This window comes from Rhinatrema bivittatum, chromosome 8, assembly GCF_901001135.1.
Source record: "Rhinatrema bivittatum chromosome 8, aRhiBiv1.1, whole genome shotgun sequence".
In the NCBI taxonomy this organism is placed as follows: domain Eukaryota; kingdom Metazoa; phylum Chordata; class Amphibia; order Gymnophiona; family Rhinatrematidae; genus Rhinatrema; species Rhinatrema bivittatum.
In genome coordinates, this window is record NC_042622.1 from 19,951,483 (window position 1) to 19,972,446 (window position 20,964).

At 41.9% G+C, this 20,964-nt stretch overlaps 1 protein-coding gene across 4 annotated transcripts in view; it reads right to left on the reverse strand.

Moving 5' to 3' along the window:
- RAB22A (RAB22A, member RAS oncogene family) overlaps nucleotides 1-20,964 on the reverse strand; it is a 97,058-nt gene that overhangs the window by 54,400 nt on the left and 21,694 nt on the right. For 3 of the 4 annotated variants that reach the window (XM_029612759.1, XM_029612760.1, XM_029612758.1), the window contains exon 3: nucleotides 1,875-1,956. In XM_029612759.1, the coding sequence (XP_029468619.1) occupies nucleotides 1,875-1,956 (82 nt within the window). Of the gene's footprint in view, nucleotides 1-1,874; nucleotides 1,957-7,619; nucleotides 7,699-20,964 lie in introns of those variants that run through there. The other variant, XM_029612761.1, reaches the window with a different exon arrangement.

The following is a 20,964-nucleotide window of genomic DNA, read 5'->3' on the forward strand; positions in this document are numbered from 1 at the left end:
CAGAGCATAGCTGTGAGTGAGAATGTATGTGACAGAACATGAGGGCATGTGCATATGCTGTGAGAGAGAGGGACTGAGTGTGTGTAGGAGAGAACATGTGTGTGCGAGTGTGTGAGAGAGGAGAAAGTTTGTGCATCCTTCACCTCCTCCCATTCCCCAATAATCCATGACAATTGTGGAGTGACTGGAAATCAAAATTTCCCAGGTATGGAGAGAAGGTTTTAAAATCTTTATTAGTTTTATTTATTGGTGTTATTTGATGAGTGTTGATTTGAAATATTTTATTGGTGTTTGGGAAATTTTATAAACTAAGTTTAAATAAGTTTTTAATTATTGGATATTCTATATATCAGCTGTTTTGAAATGTTTACTTTTATCAGTATGGGTTTACTTTTACAATTAATGTTTTATTTTTCTTGATTTTATTATTTGATGTTTTATGAGAAATGGTAATGTTTCTGGTTTTCCATTATTGCATTGCATACAGGAGTCCAACTTGTTGGGGTTTCCAGTTCCGTTTTTGTTTTCATGACTGCTTAAACTTTATGGTTTCTTTATTCTGTATCTGGTAAGGGTCTGCATTTTGCATGTGTTACTGAAGGGAGATATTCTGCTAGCATGTAGGAATCTATAGCAGCTTGGCTTTTTTTTTTTTTTTTTAATAGGTGGTGTATTCGTGTTCTAGGGCTTGTGTAAATTTGCATTGTTTTCATGGATAAGACTCTTACTATTTGAGTACTGGCAATTAGTCCTATCTTGGTATGGGAAGTTTACTATATTAGTATACTCATGGCTTTCTGAGGGCCAAGCCTATACCTAACATATATTATAATAGGTCTGATACATGGGTTCCAAATGACATAATATAAAATAATATGCAAAAGAGGGGAAGGGAATAACACCACTAGCCCCCTGCCCTCAAGTGTCCGATCATGGTGGAAAAGTTGGCAATCCTAGACTATATCCAGTGTTTGAAATGTTATCAGGATACATTAAGCATTAATAAACACTTGTTTTACTAAGTTTTACATGTATTTCACAAAATAAAGTAATAAAAACAGTTTTAGTAAATGCATTAAAATTCAAATATCGGAAGGACATTACTGTTTCTGTAATGCTATTCTTCTGAAAATAGAAAAGTTTAAAAAAAATCAAAATATCTTTGACCACACAATTTGAAAAACCTGCACCACATTCATATGATGAAATTTGGACTTACCAGTTAATTTTCTTTTCCTTGAGTCCTAACAGACCAACTCAGACAAGTAGGATTCTTCATGCATGCCAGCAGGTGGAGTCATAGACCTGTTTTCCTCTTATGACACTTTTGGCTATATATTATAGGTAGTAGGTTAAGACTTCAGTAACATCTTGCCCTAGCTTCCTCACCTATTTCCTACGCTCTCAGCACCCTCCCCAATCCTCCCCCCCTTCATATCTATACCAGGTATCTGACCGGCTGCCCCTCTCTTCCACTGTTAACTGACCCTTGTATTTCTTCCACCCGCCCCCCCCCCCCCCTTTTTTTCGAACCTCTTTGAGAGTAAGGTCGGCAGTGCACACAGAGGGAGGCCTTCCTTTATTCTGATATCTTCTTCCTCTTCCTGACATTCTCCCATCTGGTTTTTTGTGTTTTTTTTTTTTATTTTCTTCCTCTCAGGGTGGGCTCTGAACTGGTCTGTCAGGACTGAAGGAACTGAAAGCTAAGCTCAAATTTCATCTTCCCTCTTGTCCTGCAGACCAGTCCAGAGAAGTGGGACTAAGCAGTGCCTATATTGGGTGGAATGAGCCATCTACGGCCCCCAGTATGCCCTTGCCAAATGCTTTGAGATTTTAGAAAAAATTCAGACCATTAAGAAAACGGATTTACTTACCCGTTCCTGGCCAGCAGTATCCCAAATTAGGAATTTATGCAGTTCATTCTGATATTGCACAGTCTTGGTCATAAAAGATGCTCTAAAAAAAAAAAAAAAAAAAAAAAATAAAAAGAAAATAAATGAAGAAAAATCTCCCAAGAAATACAAAAAAAGTCATGATTGACAGCAATAAAAATTACAAATAAAAAAAGTCATATCAAATATTAACATTTCTCAAAGTATTCCACATACTGCAAACCCTTAAAGGTTTAATATAAAACAAGCTTTTAAAACAGTTGATCAAGAAGCTGAGATATTACTACGAAAGTTTGCTTCAGATTTGTGCAAAATAGAAGCATATGGCAAAATGCTATAACTTTGTTTTGTGTTCAAGCATATTCTGCACAATACTGACCCAGAGTACTCTTTGTTTAAAAGGTACATGGCTAAAGGAAAGGTTATGTTAGCATGAAAAGGTCATCATTGACTGTGCTTTTAGCACAACACCAAAACATCCAGGCCCTAACAGTGAGGTTCTGTTTTTCAGGTGTTAGAAAGTAACCACTTATAAAAGTCAACATAGCCAGACTAAGAACCACAACCATCATCTTTTGAAATTCCTCAGTTTCCAGAGGTCCCACATTTACAGTGCTAAATTATACAAGTAGATAGGAATAGTGTTCCCCCAAGAAGAGTTCATGCAGCGGACCAGATCAGCACCAGTGCTCCCTGCCCTGAACACAAATGTACAGGAAACATTCAAGAGTTGTGTCAGCTACTTATGCACAAGGCTGTGACATACAACCACACAGCTTAGAGGAAGCTCAGGCGAGGACATGACACAGCACACTGTGTGCCAGGTGATCTATGCTAACACAAAGCTTTACAGCATTTGACTGATTACGTTTTTGAGATTCAAATACTAAGCTTTAACGCCAAAAAAGCTTCCTGGACACAGTGAAGATGAAAAACATTGCTCTGTCATGCCAGTAGGCCTCAATCTCTGCTACATATCAGTAGGATGGGGCCCTAGAGAACTATGGGCAAAATCAAACTTACTAACTCCCTGATGAATGCATCTTATCAAGTACCGTAAATACTACAAGGGCATTTATTTAAAACAACCTAGCAATGGTCTATTTACACAGTTTTATATTGCATGCTTAACTATAGGTCCATCACTTATAGGATCATTATCAAAATGCATTATGGCATTAATGCGTTATCGCACATATTAATGCCATAACGCATGTGAAAAGTATAGTAGCACATGGTGCAAATGCAAATTTGAGGTGGGTGGGATTGGGGGAGGAGTTTGGGCAGGTTTTTAGTTAAATTAGAGGTCATATCACACTGTGTGATTGTGAGATAGAATAATGCATGCTATCTCATGGTTTTAATGCCAGAAATAACTACAGCTTTTTCCCTGGCATTAAGCTGTGCGATACGTCCGAAATGGCCATATCGCAATACATTTTTGGAATTGCATTTCTGCCGCGCGAGAGACAGCGAGAGCGCGAGCGAATCACTGTGCGCACCTATTTATCTCTCTACAAGCCGTTAGGCCCGTTCAAACAGGCGAGATTCCGGTCAGAGCCGCTCTCTTCTCCTGTTCTGCACAACTTCTTACCCTTCCCACTTAGTCATATCTGCTTCCCTTCCATTCCCCCTCATCTTCCCTTTCCTTCCCCTCTCACCTCATCCACAACCCCTTCCCACTCCCTCTTTTTCTCTTCTACAGGACCGGCTGTTGTCCCTTTGCGTGCCAGTTAAAACAGGCGAGAGATTTAGCTCTACTCCAGCTGACCCAACTCCCACCCCCCTTCCCTGGTGGCAGACGGACGGGCTCGGCGACTTGTCTGCCCTTTCCTCCTCCTCAGCACCAGCCAGGAAAGTTAAAGGAGGGACCAGGCTAAAGGAGGAAGCATTTGCTGACGAAACTGCAGCATGTTAACAGCCCGAGCCCATCCCTTCCCCGGCGACGGAGGGACGGGCTCAGGCTGTTAACATGTCGGAGGAGCCGTTTCTTGGAGCGGCAACTCGTCTGCCTTTTCCTCCTCCCTTCTGTGACACCCTGTTCCGATCTCTCTGCTTTGGGGCCTAACGTCAGCACGTTGCTCAGAGCTCTGTGCCGCACATGCGCAGTAGATCTGCTCTTTACTGCGCATGGGATAAACACTGTGGATCCATAAAGTCTAGAGGATGTGAATGAAGAGTGGGTGACTTTCGGGTATGACGGCTACTGCCTGGAGATAATACCCTTAATTCAATATACATACACACGGTTAATGCAACTCCAACATTGCTCTAAGCTTCAATGGCAAGAGGAAATGTGGAAAAAAGGATTGCATTCACAAAAAGCGGGGAGTAGCTTGCTTGTTACGGCGGTTACTACCCCAAACCAAATAAGCCTGATACTTCACTTTCAATGCATATCCAGCATAGCTCTCTGCTTCAACGGCAGGGGGAATGAAGAAAAGTGGATCTATATACAGACAACCAACAAGGACTGAATTACATAGTCAGGGTAAACAAGTAAGCATGGGTGTAGCTTGCTTACTGCAGCGGTTTCTACCCTAACTAATTAAGCTAGATATTTCACTTAGATGCGGTTCCAACACTGCTCTCTGCATTAATGGTGGGGGTAGAAGGGAAATAGAACCAAAAGGTTACTAAGAACCAAGAGAAACAGATAAGTATGAGAAAAAAAAATGCAAAGCTTGCTGGGCAGACTGGATGGGCTGTTTGGTCTTCTTCTGCCGTCATTTCTATGTTTCTATATTTGCGGCACGTCGGTCAAGCCTCATTTATCTAGTTAGATAGGAGGGCCACCTTAAAGATTTGATGTGAGGAAAGTCTCACAAAGATTAAATTTGTACTATGATCTCTCACCCTAGCTCACCTTCAAGCTAGGGTGAGAGAACATAGTACAAATGTAATCTTTGTGAGACTTGCCTCGCGCCAAATGATGTCAAATCTTCACTAAGGTGTACTGCGTTGTTTGTACATCTCACTCTACATGCAAAACTGGCCCCTAAACCACCACTAACACCTCAACTCGACCTATCAGGTGGCCCTCTTATAGAGGTATCAATACTTAACTTCTATGAGGGCCTTGTAGATAGTCTCTGTCTTTTTAGCACCTTTAAATCAGAGTAAGTTTGGAGCTGAATGAACAAACACCTCACAAGGTTATCCTGTATCAGACTTCTGAAGCAGCCTGTGGAAGCAGTCTCATGTCACAAGATACTCAGAAGTCATATGGCATTCATTTCTCACCCTAGCAGGCTCATGTAAATCATTAAGAATTGTACTATATTATTTTCTCATGCTACTAAACGATGCTGGATCTGCATTATAGTCCAGGGGTTGAAATTTATCTTGAAAAGATTCGGGTGATAAGTCAAATTTTTAGGAGTCAGGGAACATTTCTTCCTTGTTTTTGTGCTCTATTGTTGCTGCTTTGCTTAGCTTTTTAGTTTTACTATTTTTGTTAGATTTAAATTTTGGAACTTATATTCCACTTTTCCAAGAAAAAAAAGTCTACACATTGCAGATTACATAATACAAAACAAATAAGGCATGATCTATGCATAACAAAAATCTTAAAAACCCTAAGAATAAAATATATTTTAGTCAAGATCAGATTGTAATATTTGCTTTTTTCCCTTTATTTATTTATTTTTTAAATTTAGGTATAGATGACCTACCCCACCACTATTTCTATTTTCCTTCTTTTTAATATGTATAAGAAAAAATGTAAAAGAAACAAGAGAAAAATAAAACCGTATCTGCTAATTTCCTTTCCTTTATTTCTATTGCATCTAGAACACGGAAGCAGAACGCGTTGGAGGCAGAATGCTTTTTTTTTTCCATATTTATGGCATCACTACTGCTACTGCATACGCCACGTACGGAAGCAGTTAAGACTAGTAAATTTCTGTCAAAGCTGATATACAACTACTATTAAATTGATTAAAAATAAAAAGCATTTTAACAAATTTAGAATGTAAAACAGTTCTCACGAACTTTTCTTTGAAATTTTTTTTAAATCTAGGGTTGGTTTCTGGACTGGTGGAGCAGTAATAAAGGAAAGAAAATTATTAAGTAAGTTTAATTTTTTTCTTCCTGGATTTTCTGCTATACCAGTCCAGACTGCTTGGGAAGTACCAAAGCCCAACTATACTGTGTGGAAGGATGTTAGTCCTGCTTTCAAGATGCTTGCCTCATAGACAGCACCTACCTTTGCAAAAACATCCTGCCTAGTATGTCTGGAAAATGTACGTAAAGAGGACCATGTAGCTACTTTACATAATGTCCGCTGCACTTTTGCCCAAGATGAAGAATGTGCTTTAATTACTTCCAGTACTTATCTGCCTTTTAAGATATATGTTGAGTATCTTTTAGTCATCATGTTATTGGTTTGGATGCTGTTTCCCCTCCATGCAAGGCCCTCCAAACCAAACAAATAGCCTATCCATTTTGTGAAATGAATTAGTAACTTCCAAATATTTCATTGACTCATCTAGTAATTTTAAAGATTTGTTCTTCCCTTGGCTTTCTTCTTTTGCAAATACTGGTAAAGTAATGGAGTCATTTAAATGGAAAGATGGCATTGTCTTTGGTAAAAGCCATAAAGAGATCTCTACATGACCTTGCCTGTAGTTTGGATAATTGCCTTGCTGAAGTGCTGTTTACAAAGTTAGATCTTTGATCATAAGCTTTAAGGGCTGAAAAGGTGATATTAGTACTTTTAGAACTAAAATCAGATTCCAATGTGGTACCTCTGCTCTCACAGGAGGGCCTGCCTTCTTTACTCCCTTTAAAAGACAAGCAATATCAGGATGAGATGCTTTCACTCTTCCTCTATAGCAGACTACGCCAGCTATTTGAACCTTCAAATAATTGTGTGCTAAGCCTCTGTCCAATCCTCTTTGCAAAAAGGCTAAAATATATGATATACAAAACTGCCATGGTGAGATGGAAGCAACTTTACAAAAAGCTTCAAAGCATCGCCAAGCATGTATATGTTAAAGAAGTAGATTGCTTTCTTGCTTTTAACATGGTAGAGTATGAATAATCTTTCTTAACTAATTGTTTCCTTTGAAGAGCCATGCTGTAAGATAAAAAGAGGGATCTTCCATTAATATTGGTCCTTGGCACAATAGTCCCGAAACCCCTGGTAAACATAGTTAGCTGTCCACTGTTAACCTCATTAAATCTGCACACCATGGTTTCCTCGGTCAATCTGCTGCCACATGAACTGACCATGTCTACTCCTGATTTTCCGATTTATCTAGCCTGTATAACCCTTCTCCTACGATTCTCCACTGCTGACCCGTATAGATGTTCCTCGCTGCTATAAATTGACTTTACTGTCTCTGATCACATGGTTAACACTCGACTTACTATTTAACATTGAACAGTTCTTTGCATTCGTTCTTTGGTTTATTGTACTTGTTTTAAATTCTTGTTAATAACTGAACCATTTTGTACACTGTATTTCCTGTTGAATGTAAAGCTTATTGCTGTGTTATTGTTTATTGTAAACCGAGGTGATGTTTTTAACGTGCCGCGGTATATAAAAAAAATCACTAAATAAATAAATGAACCACTTGAGCATTCTCTTTGACTTTACTTAGTATGCAGCTCATCAAGGACCATGGAAGGAAGATGTGCTAAATCTGTTTTTGATTATGTCTGCATTAACACATCAGTTCCTTGGGTTATTGCCTCCTTGCATCTGCTGTAGAACAACTTTACCTTGGCATTCTTGCATGTTGAGATGCTCCCCATCTTTGAACAGCCTTATTTCTCAGCTTCCATTCTCCTGGATCTAGGAGATTTCTGCTTAGGAAATCTTCTCTCACATTTTCTTACCCCACTACGTGCAATACTGAAATCTGAAGCAAGTTGGTCTCTGCCTATTGAAAGAGAAAATCCATCTTTTCTGAAATTCAAAGACTTCAAGTTCCTTCTTGTTTGTTTATATGTGCTACTGTGCTTTCATTGTCACATAATATTTGCACAGCCTGTTTCCTCAATATTTGTTGGAACAGAGGCAAAGCTAAATTAAACAGGTTAGAGATGAGAGAAATTATTGACCAAGAGGCTTCTGTCTTGATTCCACAGAGCCTGGGATACAGTGATTTTGACTGTGCACTCCCCAATCGTGAAGGCTTGCATCTGCTGTTACTATTATCCATGCTGGAGACCTCAGAGATACTCCTTTTGCCAAATTTCCTTTGCTTGATCACTGAAAGCTCTCTCTCACTGACAAGGGAAGGGGGGAGTAGAAAATCATAAATTTTACTGTTGGGGTTTCCAATGTGATGTTAGAGCATGTTGTAATGACCTCATATGTGTGGTCCTTCCAAGAACACCAAATCTATGGGTGCTGCCAAAAATCTTAACAGCTGCAAATTATCCCATGCTTTTGGTGACTCCGACACAATTAATTTCTTTAGCTGATCGATTTTCTCTATTCTTTGGTTAGATATACTCTTCCTTCCATGGTCTTTGAGACCTCCTAGAAATTCTATTGATTGGGATATTGGAGACTACTTCTTGTGTAACTCACTATCCAACCCAGTTTCTCTAAAATCTGGATAACGTCGGTGGCTCTGATTTCATCTTGAAGTGACTTTGATCTGGTTAACCAGATGTCTAAGTATGGATGTACTAGGATGCCTTCCTCTAAGAAATTTGCCACTGCTACCATCACTTTGGTAAAGGTTCTCTGTGCAGTTACTAAGCCAAAAGAGTGGTCTGAATTCATATTTTCCTGTAATGCAAAAAAATAAAAAGTGTGATTATTGGACTATGGAAATATGCCTCAAATCCAGGCATTTTAGATAATTCTATCAGTCCAAAAAAAAAAAAAAAAAAGTATCGAGCAAAGTGTTTCTATATGGGACATTTAAGCTCTTGTTTACTTTTAGATCTAGAATAGGTCTATAAGTCCATCTTTGTGAAAGCCTTTGAGATTCAATAATTGTATTAATTACCTTTATCAGTTTTAATTTTACAAATTTAATTGTTTTTTATGCTACATTATTTTATACTCTGTTATATGCTTTTATTTTCCTATTTCTTTTTGGTTATATTATCAGTTTTAAACTTAAGATGTTTTGAATTTTATTTTCTGTACATCGCTTTGATTTACATTTATAACATTGCGAATAAAGCAAAATTGCTTACCTTGTAATAGGTGTTATCCCAGGACAGCAGGATGTAGTCCTCACATATGGGTGACGTCACTCACGGAGCCCTAATGCGGGAAAACTTCTGGCAAAGTTTCTAGAAGCTTTTAACTGGCAGCCTGGGGCTACTGAGCATGCCCGGCATGCCATGATATTCTCTGCCACAGGGGTCTCACTTCAGTCTCGTATATAGCAATAAGCGTTAGCAAAAATAAAATAATAAAAATCTAAAGGCCCAACTCCGCGGGGTGGCATGTGGGTTCTGTGAGGACTACATCCTGCTGTCCTGGGATAACACCTATTACAAGGTAAGCAATTTTGCTTTATCCCAGGACAAGCAGGATGCTAGTCCTCACATATGGGTGATTAGCAAGCTAGAGGCCGAGTCACTGTCCATGTAGTTAGCAGTGATGCGTTGTTGAGGAAATGAGGCAGCCAAAGATCCCAGCAGGCTGGTTGTGGAAGGAGTTGGGATCAAATTGGAAACAAGTTCTTTAAGACAGATTGTCCATAGGCTGAATCTTGTCATCCTTGTTTTTCCAGACAGTAATGAGCTGCAAAGGTGTGAAGAGAACTCCATGTTGCTGCTTTACATATGTCAATGATTGGCACTGAACGAAAGTGTGCTACTGAGGTTGACATTGCTCGTACTGAATGTGCTTTTACTCACCCTTGAAGAGGAAGGCCTGCTTTTTCATAGCAAAACTGTATGCAATCTGCTAACCAGTTTGAGAGAGTATGTTTGCCCACTGCTTTACCTGGTTTATTTGGATCATAAGAGACAAAAAGCTGATTGGATTTTCTCAGGGATGTAGTGTGATACAAATAAAAAGACAATGCAAGTTTACAGTCCAAAGTGTGTAAAGCTCTTTCCCCCTGGTGAGAGTGAGGCCTTGGAAAGAATGTGGGTAGAACTATGGTTTGATTTAAGTGGAATTCCGTAACTACTTTAGGTAGAAATTTTGGGTGTGTACGGAGAACTACTCTGTCATGTAGAAACTTTGTATAAGGTTCATATGTGACAAGTGCTTGTAATTCACTAACTCTTCTAGCTGATGTAATGGCTATGAGGAAGATAGTCTTCCAGGTGAGAAATTTGAGATCACAAGAATGTATGGGTTCGAAAGGAGAATGCATGAGAGCTTGTAAAACCAGATTCAGATCCCATTCGGTGACTGGAGGCCGAATTGGTGGTTTAAGGTGAGTTAAACCTCTCATAAACCTACTGACAAGAGGTTGTGTGGATATAGGTGCATCTCCCAGTTTGTTATGATAAGCTGAGATAGCACTTAAATGTACTCTGATAGATGAAGTCTGAAGACCAGAGTTTGAAAGATGGTACAAATAGTCTAAAAGAGAAGTAGTGGGGCACGTGAACGGATCAATATTGTTCTGGGTGCACCACAGAGTGAACCTTTTCCATTTGAAAGAATAATTTTTCCTAGTGGAAGGTTTACGTGAGGCTATAAGCACCTGAGACACATTAGTTGAAAGATTGAGTGGTTGTAAGATCAAGCTTTCAACATCCATGCCGTCAGCGAGAGGGATTGAAGGTTGGGATGTCGCAACCTGCCCTGATCCTGAGTGATGAGATTGGGAGCTACTCCCAGGCGTATTGGATCCCTGACTGAGAGGTCTAGCAGTGTGGGAAACCATACTGTTGAGGCCAATATGGGGATATAAGTATCATGGACCCCCTTGTCCTGCTGTAGCTTCACCAGCGTTTTGGTGATAAGCGGTATTGGAGGATATGCATATAGTGGGCCGGAGTTCCAAGGGCGAGCAAAAGCGTCCTTGGCTGGCTGTTTCTTCTGTTTGTGTAGAGAACAGAAGTTGTCTACTTTATGATTCAGATGCGACGCAAAGAGGTCTGTTGTTGGTTGTCCCCCAACGTTGGATTATCTTGGTCGCTATTGAGGGATTCAGGGACCATTCGTGTGGTTGGAACTGACGACTGAGTCGATCTGCTAGGACATTCTGAATCCCTGCTAGATAAGTGGCCTGTAACAACATTGAGTGGTTCAAGGCCCAGCCCCAAATTTGTGCAGCTTCTTGACAAAGGAGATACGAGCCCGTACCCCCTTGTTTGTTGATGTACCACATAGCGACTGTGTTGTCTGTTTGGATCAGAACAGTCTTGTGTGAAAGGCTGTCCTTGAACGCATGAAGCGCATAATGTATAGCTCGAATTTCCAGAAAATTGATTTGATATGTGGCTTCGAGTTTTGTCCAAGTTCCTTGAGTTTGAAGAGAACTTATATGAGCTCCCCACCCCAAGGTGGATGCATCTGTAGTTAATGTTATCTGAGGGACTGGTTTTTGGAAGGGTAGGCCCTTGCGTAAATTTGTCTTGGTTGTCCACCAACATAGTGATGAGCGTAGTTGGTGGGTTACTTGGATTGGATAGTGTAATGGTTGAATGGCTTGTATCCATTGTGATCGTAGAGTCCATTGGGTTACTCTCATGGAGAGTTGTGCCATAGGAGTGACTTGAACTGTGGAGGCCATGTGGCCTAGTAAGGTGAGGAACTGATGGGCTGTCGCTTGTTGTTGTAAGGAAATTGAGTGTGCCAACAGGGACAGTGTGTCTGCACAATCTTCTGGTAGAAAAGCCTGTGCAATGTCTGTGTTTAATTCTGCTCCTATGAATTGGAGAAGATGAGAAGGATTCATGTGAGATTTCTGATAATTGATGAGGAATCCCAGTCTGTGAAGTATAGCTATTGTGCGATTTAGTGAAGTTATTGCTCCTTGCTGAGATTGACTTTTGATGAGCCAATCGTCGAGATAAGGAAAGACATGAACACCTTGTTGGTGTAAGTGTGCAGTTATCACTGCCAGGCATTTGGTGAATACCCTGGGAGCTGAAGCCAGGCCGAATGGCAACACTCGGTATTGGAAATGCTGATGTCCTACTGTGAATCGCAGATACTTGCGATGAGGCGGGAATATAGGAATGTGCGTATAAGCATCTTGAAGATCCAGAGAACAAAGCCAATCTCCCTTTTGTAGAAGTGGAAGCATGGTGCCTAGAGAAACCATCCTGAACTTTTCTTTTTTTAAGAATTTGTTGAGATTTCTGAGATCTAGAATGGGACGTAGGCCTCCGGTTTTCTTTGGAATGAGGAAATACCGGGAATAGAATCCTCTGCCCTTCTGACTGTGTGGTACTGGTTCCACAGCTCTTGATTGCAGAAGAGCGGATAATTCTGTTTGTAATTGAAGGATGTGAGTGTGATCGAGATGGGAATTTTGTGGTGGAAACTCCTGAGGGAGCGATGTGAAGTCGAGGCGGTAGCCTTGATGGATTATCGAAAGAACCCAATGATTGGATGTTATTGCTGTCCACTCCTTGTAGAAATGGGATATTCTTCCCCCAACTGGCAAGGTGGTTTGGGGATTGGAATATAGGCCTTGTTCTCTGAATTTTGTTTCAAAAGCCCGAGGCAGGCCCAGTTTGAGGGGCTGGTTGGGGCCTCGCAGACCACTGCTGTCTTTGTTGACGTCTTTGTTGAGACCTTGGAGGTCTTGGCCTAGAAGCAGGAGGATAGTACCTCTTTGGACGGTAGAAGGGATGTTTTGGTTCCCTACGCTGTGGTCTGCGAGTTGTGTGGGTTGCAGGGTCATGAGGCAGCATGGAGAGTTGTTTTAGTGTCTGAGTGCTCTCGAAGTTGAGCGACCGCATCTTGCACTTTTGTGCCAAACAAATTATCTCCCTGACAGGGAAGGTCTACTAGTTTGCCCTGGACTTCTGGGCGTAAATCAGAAGCCTTTAGCCAGGCCCATCTTCTGGCACTAATGCCCGATGCTGCTGTTCGAGGATGTTTCAAAAGCATCATAGGCTGCTCTGACCTCGTGCTTCCCTGCATCCAAGCCCTTTTGGATTATGAGTTGTGCTGCCTCCTGATGTTGTTGAGGCAGCGAGGGTAGAAATTCCTCAATCTATTTCCAGAGATTTCTCTGGTGTTGAGTCATGTAAAGTTGGTATGCTGCAATTTTGGAGTTGAGCATGGCTCCCTGGTAGATTTTTCTTCCCATCTGATCTAAAAATCTATTGTCCTTTCCTGGAGGGACCGAGGCATGAGTTCTGGTTCTGCGAGATTTTTTCTGAGCAGATTCCACCACAAGGGAATTGTGAGGAAGTTGAGGTTTCTCAAATCCTGGGGCAGCTTGAACTAGATAGGTAGAATCTACCCTTTTATTAACAGCAGGAGTTGTACATGGGTGTTCCCAAATCCTCTGCTGAAGCTGCAGTAGCACTTCGTGGACAGGTATGGCCAGATTGTGCTTAGGAGGATCCACGAACTGTAATATCTCTAGTGTCTGTTGCCTCTCATCCTTTTCAGCCTGTAGTTGGAAGGGTATGGACTTGGACATTTCCTGAATAAAAGATGAAAATGAGAGGTCCTCTGGGGGCGACTTTCTTGGATTGAGGTGGAGAGGGATCAGACATGAAATCCTCTGAAGATGGCTCAGATTCTGTATCTGACCAGGGATCAGAAGTTGGTGTTGGATATTGAGGAGGCTCAGGCCTTTGAGGTGGAGGTATCCCAGAAGGGCCTGCAAGGGATCTTGTGGATCAGGTGAAATGTGTTGCTCCTCCTCTTCTTGCCCAGGCATAATGGGTAATGAAGCTAGGAGATCCTGATATCTTAGTGAGAAGGCTGTGTAATTGTGTTTCAGAACTGGAAGTATCTGGAACTGTGAGAGGAGGCTTTGGCAAAGAATGCTTGAATTTCCCTGATGACTTTTGCTTAGAAAATGTTTTTCTTTGCAAAGGGGGTTTGGATGGTGCCATGGTGTAGAGCAGTGGTTCTCAACCCTGTCCTGGGGACCCCACCAGCCAGTCGGGTTTTAAAGATATCCACAATGAATATGCATGAGAGAACATTTGCATGCACTGCCTCCATAACATGCAAATTCTCTCTCATGCATATTCATTGTGGGTATCCTGAAAACCCGACTGGCTGGTGGGGTCCCCAGGACATGGTTGAGAACCACTGGTGTAGAGAGACATCGATTGTGTAACCGATGGCATCGATGATGTGGTGAAGGAAAACATCGAGATAGGAATCATCGATGGTATAGGCCGGGCTGGCATCGAAGGCATCGAGAATGGTAAAGGCATCGATGGTATGAACGCCTGAACCGGGTCCGTCATCAATGTAGCCCCCAGCGGAATCGACGAAGACACTGCTGGTATCGGCGTAAACACCGGCATCGACTGAGCTGTCGGTATCGTTGGCATCGGCTGTGAAGCCGGTATCGAAAGGACTGCTGACATCGGCGATCCCGCCGGTATCGACGTGGTTGTCGGCATCAGTGATGACACCTGAATTTGATGCTGTAAAGCATCAGTGACTATTTGTCTGATTAACACAGTCAAGTCAGGAATCGAGGTTGATACTTGCTGTGATGTCGACGGTATCGATACTGGAACCGTAGTCATAGAGGTTGAGGAAGACTTTTGCTTCTTAGCTATCGGTTCGTCCGGCGGCGGAAGCGGCGGGATAGATCGATGCCGTCGGTGCTTGTGCTTCGCTCTTGGTTCCGATACCGACCTTGTCGATGAAGTGGAGGGTGTTGGAGAAGAGGCATCGCCCGAACCCTCCGGAAGCCTTTTCTTGATGAGAATCTTTTTAGTAAGGCCTACCGGTGATGATTTTGTAGAAGTTGTCGGTAAAGGCCCCAATTGGATTTGGAAAATCTGTGCCATTTTTTCTTGGCGGAGTTTTCTGCCCTTTGCAGTCATCTCCTGGCATTCTGGGCAGGCAGCGATGTCATGCTGTCCTCCAAGGCACCGAACGCATTCAATATGCGGGTCCGTTATGGACATTGTTCGGTTGCAGGCTGGGCACTTTTTGAAGCCTGATGACATGTTGACTCGACGTCTGTCGATGGAAAACCGCTGAATTTTTTAGCGAAAACTAATTTGTTTGTCACCGTCCGGTGACAAACAGTATGAGACCCGAAATCGGGCAAAATATTTAAACAAATTGTTGACTTTTCTGTCAAGTTGTGAGGAAAACCTCACAGGACTCCTGTGACCGCGATTTCGATGGCAGCGCGGAAAAAAGAAGATGAAGTGAGACCCCTGTGGCAGGGAATATCATGGCATGCCGGGCATGCTCAGTAGCCCCAGGCTGCCAGTTAAAAGCTTCTAGAAACTTTGCCAGAAGTTTTCCCACATTAGGGCTCCGTGAGTGACATCACCCATATGTGAGGACTAGCATCCTGCTTGTCCTGGGATAATGAAGTAAATTAATGATGACATAAATGTATTAACAGCTGTGCCTCTTCTTGAAAAGGTACTGGGCATCTGGCATGAAGCTGAAGTAATCTATTGAATGCGGCAAGGTAACACCATGAATGTCTGTCTTATAGGACTTGCTAATTCTAAGGAATGGCTGTTGTGAACTACATCAGACTCACTGGTCTATAGGTATTTGGATCCACTTTTTGAAAAGGTCCTGTAGTTGACCTCCTATGGGCTGAATCATTGTTGACTGGTAACTGAGGTTGATGGCCTTGTCGAATTGGACCTTGCTTTTCTAGCTCCACGAAAGGGTTCTATTTTGCCCCTTCATCTCTGTGCAGCATACTGCCTACCAGGGTGGTATCTTATGAAGTTTCTGTCCTGGCCTTGTGATCCGAAGGGTCTAAAATGTTTTGAATCTATCTTCTGGTAGTTTTTGAGATTTTGATTCTCCTGGACTTTACTAACTTCTCTAGTTCTTCGCCAAATAGCATCCAGCCCTTAGTGTAATTTACAGAGGTGAACCTTTGCCCAATGTCTATGCCATAGGTGTAGTCTTGCACCTATTGATAAATTCAAAGGCAGTGAGCTGAGCCTTATGAGATCATATAGACCATCTGCTAGATAGCTGCTGCTGACTCTAGTCTAGCCATATGTTCTCCCTGAAAGAGCTGTTTAATCCAGCCTAGCAGAGCTCTGGAAATGTTTCTTAAACAGATTAGTGGATAGTGGAGCAACTGGAAGTGAAAACATGCTTCATCATTAATTCTAAATTTTTATCTTGAGGGTCTCAAAGGTGTCACTCCTTCAACTGGAATGGCCATTTTCCTAGACATGGCTGAAACCAGTGTTTACTCTTGCATATCTATAGGAATTGGGTATAACTTTGAAAAATGTTTTATGCATTTTAAACCAGAAAGCCTAGAGATACCCATTTGAATAAAACCATGTTCTCATTTTAGGAATGGAGAGGAAAGGATGCAAAAGGTTTTCTGTTACCCTTAATTATAGGGTCCAGTCTAGAGGTTCATCTGAGTGCCTGTGTTATCAGCACAGAAATCTCATCCTTATGGAAGAGAAATTTGTTTCATTGTCCCCTTCTTCCAGGGAATCAATCACTGCCCCCTGCGTAATCTCCAATGTCCTCATTGAAAAGATCTAAGGGATGAAATACACTTTCTAAATCTGTTCTAAAACTTGCTCTCTTAGGGCCGGATTTTCAAAGCCTTACGCACGTGGGGGGGGGGGGGGGGGTTTACGTGCGCTGGGCCTATTTTATAAAGGCCTGGCAACGCGCCTAAAGCCCCGGGGCTTTACAAAAAGGGGCGGTCCAGAGGCCTCCGGCTCAGCGGCCATTTGCTGTGTGTCAGAGGATCGCATGCCGGCAAGCTGCCGGTGCGCAACCTGCACCTGCCTTCAGGCAGGTGTAAAAGGTAGAATAAACGTTTGGGGGGGAGGGTTTACAGTAGGCCTGCGTGCATATTATAAAATTGGGTGTACGTGTACGTGCCGGGTAGCACACACGTGGACACCTGCGCGCACATTTGAAAATCTACCTCAGAGTGCTTCGCTAAAGGAAGAGGCTGATAATTGGTCCTCCACTGGGAATCAGATAAAATAAGTGAGGAAACTTCATTGTTTTGTGCAGAACACAGAATACCTCATGAAAATTCTGAAAAATTCAGGTGAATAAGAGGATACAAGAGTGACTGCAGACTGCCTGTTTTTTGAATGCTCAGAACTGGATAAACAAGGGGGGAATCATTTGTAACAAATCTCATGTTCTTATAGTGTAGACGGTTTAAAAAAAGTTTTGGAAAAATCCCTGGAGGAAAAGTCCATAAACCATTAAGGTGAACTTGGGTGAAATCCATTGCTTATCCCTGGGATAAGCAGCAAGGAATCTATTGACCTTTTGGGATCTGTTCAGGTACTTGTGAAGTGGATTAGTCACTGTTGCAAACAGGATTCCGGGCTTCATGGACCTTTGGTCTGACCAAGTATGGCAAACCTTAAATTCTAATATACAAGAGAGTCTGGGCTGAACCATGTTCAGTATATGCGGTTTTCAAAATGGCAGCTCAGTTAAAAATCAAGCCCCCTTTAATAGTGGAATCTGTGGAAATCAGATTCTTAAATGCTTGCACGGGTGTCCTTTGCTTTGGATTAGACAGCTTTGAAGAGCTTGCTTAATCTCCTGTCCCTGCTGTGACAGACTGAGCTGCTATCTGTTGCTGTGTGCTTGCTTTTATAAACGGCATGCTTTCTGTGCATAAAATCCCATCTAAAAGGTTCTCGTACTGGAATGCCAGCATGTGCCCATAGACTAAATATTAGTCCTGTAAACTTTACTCCACCTTGGACTACGAGTAAAGTTTCCAGCACTAAGAAAAAGGAGGTAAGCCAGGCACCTCGCTGCACTGGAGAGAAATAGCTAATGCCACATTTTCTCTGCGCAAAATTCCTTGCTGCATTGAGAGTAAAGTAGAGATAAGAACATGTTATACTGGGGCAGATCAAAGGTCCATCAAGCCCAAAAGCCTGTTTCCAACAGTGGCCAATCTAAATCATAAGTACCTGGCAAGTACCCAAACATTAGATAAATCACAAACTACTATTGCTTATTAATTAATAGTAGTTTATGGATTTTTCCTCTAGGAACTTAAGCAAACTTTTTTTTAAACCCAGTTACACTAACTGCTGTAACCACATCTTCTGGCAATGAATTCCAGAACGTAACTATGCGCTGAGTGAAAAAGAATTTTCTTTGATTTAATTAAATGAGCTACTTGCTAACTACATGGAGTGCCCCCTAGTCCTATTATCTGAGAGAATAAACAACTGATTTACATTAACTTGTTCAAGTCCTTTGATGATTTTAAGGACTTCTATCATATCTCCACTCAGTCATCTCTTCTCCAAACTAAACAGCCCTAACGTCTTTAGTTTTTCCTCACAGGGCAGCCGTTCCATGCCCCTTGTTTTGGTTGCCCTTCTGTGCACTTTCTCCAGTGCAGCTATATCCTTTTTGAGATGTGGTAACCAGAACATAAGAACATGCCATACTGGGTCAGACCAAGGGTCCATCAAGCCCAGCATCCTGTTTCCAACAGTGGCCAATCCAGGCCATAAGAACCTGGCAAGTACACAAAAATTAAGTCTATTCCATGTTACCGTTGCTAGTAATAGCGGTGGTTATTATCTAAGTCAACTTAATTAATAGCAGGTAATGGACTTCTTCTCCAAGAACTTATCCACTCCTTTTTCAAACACAGCTATACTAACTGCACTAACCACATCCTCTGGCAACAAATTCCAGAGTTTAATTGTGCGTTGAGTAAAAAAGAACTTTCTCCGATTAGTTTTAAATGTGCCACATGCTAACTTCATGGCGTGCCCCCTAGTCTTTCTATTATCCAAAAGAGTAAAAAACCGATTCACATCTACCCGTTCTAGACCTTTCATGATTTTAAACACCTCTATCATATTCCCCCTCAGCCGTCTCTTCTCCAAGCTGAAAAGTCCTAACCTCTTTAGTCTTTCCTCATAGGGGAGCTGTTCCATTCCCTTTATCATTTTGGTCGCCCTTCTCTGTACCTTCTCCATTGCAATTATATCTTTTTTGAGATGCGGCGACCAGAATTGTACACAGTATTCAAGGTGCAGTCTCACCATGGAGCGATATAGAGGCATTATGACATTTTCCGTTTTATTCACCATTCCCTTTCTAATAATTCCCAACATTCTGTTTGCCTTTTTGACTCCCGCAGCACACTGAACTGACTATTTCAATGTGTTATCCACTATGATGCCTAGATCTCTTTCTTGGGTAGTAGCACCTAATATGGAACCCAACATTGTGTAATTATAGCATGGGTTATTTTTCCCTATATGCATCACCTTGGACTTGTCCACATTAAATTTCATCTGCCATTTTGATGCCTAATTTTCCAGCCTCACAAGGTCTTCCTGCAATTTATCACAATCTGCTTGTGATTTAACTACTCTGAACAATTTTGTATCATCTGCAAATTTGATTACCTCACTTGTATTTCTTTCCAGATCATTTATAAATATATTGAAAAGTACGGGTTCCAATACAGACCCCTGAGGCACTCCACTACCCACTCCCTTCCACTGAGAAAATTGTCCATTTAATCCTACTCTCTGTTTCCTGTCTTTTAGCCAGTTTGTAATCCACGAAAGGACATCGCCACCTATCCCATGACTTTTTATTTTCCCTAGAAGCCTCTCATGAGGAACTTTGTCAAATGCCTTCTGAAAATCCAAGTACACTACATCTACAGATTCACCTTTATCCACTGCACACAGTATTCAAGGTGTGGTCTTCACCATGGAACGATACAGAGATTAAACATATACAACTAGGGATTAAACTGTGCGTTGTGCAGAGCACACCTTATTGCATCGATTTCAGTGAGTTAGAGAAAAGTAAAATTAAGCACAAAAAGTGTTACTTAAGTTTTTACACTTCACTACAATTTCTGAAAAACGCATTACTACAGCCATTCAGATGCAGTATCAGTGAGGAATGTTGACATAATTGCCTGAAAAGTGTTTGTGCAATTTTACCATCATATTTAAGATAAAGTATAATTACAGTTGGGAGGGGGGGGGGGAATTATACAGGATACAAAGTAGCCAAGATTGATGAGTAAGAAAGAAAAAATTTCAAATTGCTCAAGGACAAGCAAAAACAAACATGCATAAACTTGAGTTCTGGATAAAGTGGGTAGATGAATTTATAATCCAGACTTTAAAAATGTATTACATTAAGCACAGCTTCTGACAAATTTTGTTGGATAAAACACAGTTCATATCACTTTTATTCATGCATATAGCAAATGTTGCTTACCTGATGTAACAGGTGTTCTCACAGGACAGCAGGATGTTAGTCCTCACAAATGGGTGACATCGAGGATGGAGCCCACCACGGAAAACTTCTGTCAAAGTTTAAACAGAACTTTGACTGGCCCCTACTGGGCATGCCCAGCAAGGCACTGACCCTGCAGCCAGCAGGGGTCTCCCTTCAGTCTGATGTTCAAAGCTACAGGCAGTGCCTAGAAAGTAAAAACAAAACAAACCCAACACCGCGGGGTGGCGGGCGGGTTTCGTGAGGACTAACATCCTGCTGTCCTGTGAGAACACCTGTTACATCAGGTAAGCAACATTTGCTTTCTCACAGGACAAGCAGGATGGTTGTCCTCACAAATGGGTGAGTACCGAGCTGAGGATGTCCTGACTTGCACCAAATGCACCCAACGACGTGCAACAGGCACTACAACTGGGGTGGAATTTGGTAAAGGGCATCCGCACCCTACCGGGAAGGTGGAAGGGTGTTGGTACATCACGTTGGAAAAAGGTTACGCAAGACAGATTGGCCGAAGATGGAGTCCTGTCTTCCAGCTTTGTCCAAACAATAGTGGGCTGCAAAGGTATGGAGAGAACTCCAGGTTGCAGCCCTGCAGATGTCAGGAAGCGGCACCGATCGAAGGTGTGCCACTGACGTAGCCATGGCCCTCACAGAGTGTGCTTTGACACGGTCTTGAAAAGGAATGCCCGCTTGCTCATAGCAGAAAGCAATGGAGTCCGCCAACCAGGAGGAAAGAGCCTGCTTACCCACAGGTTG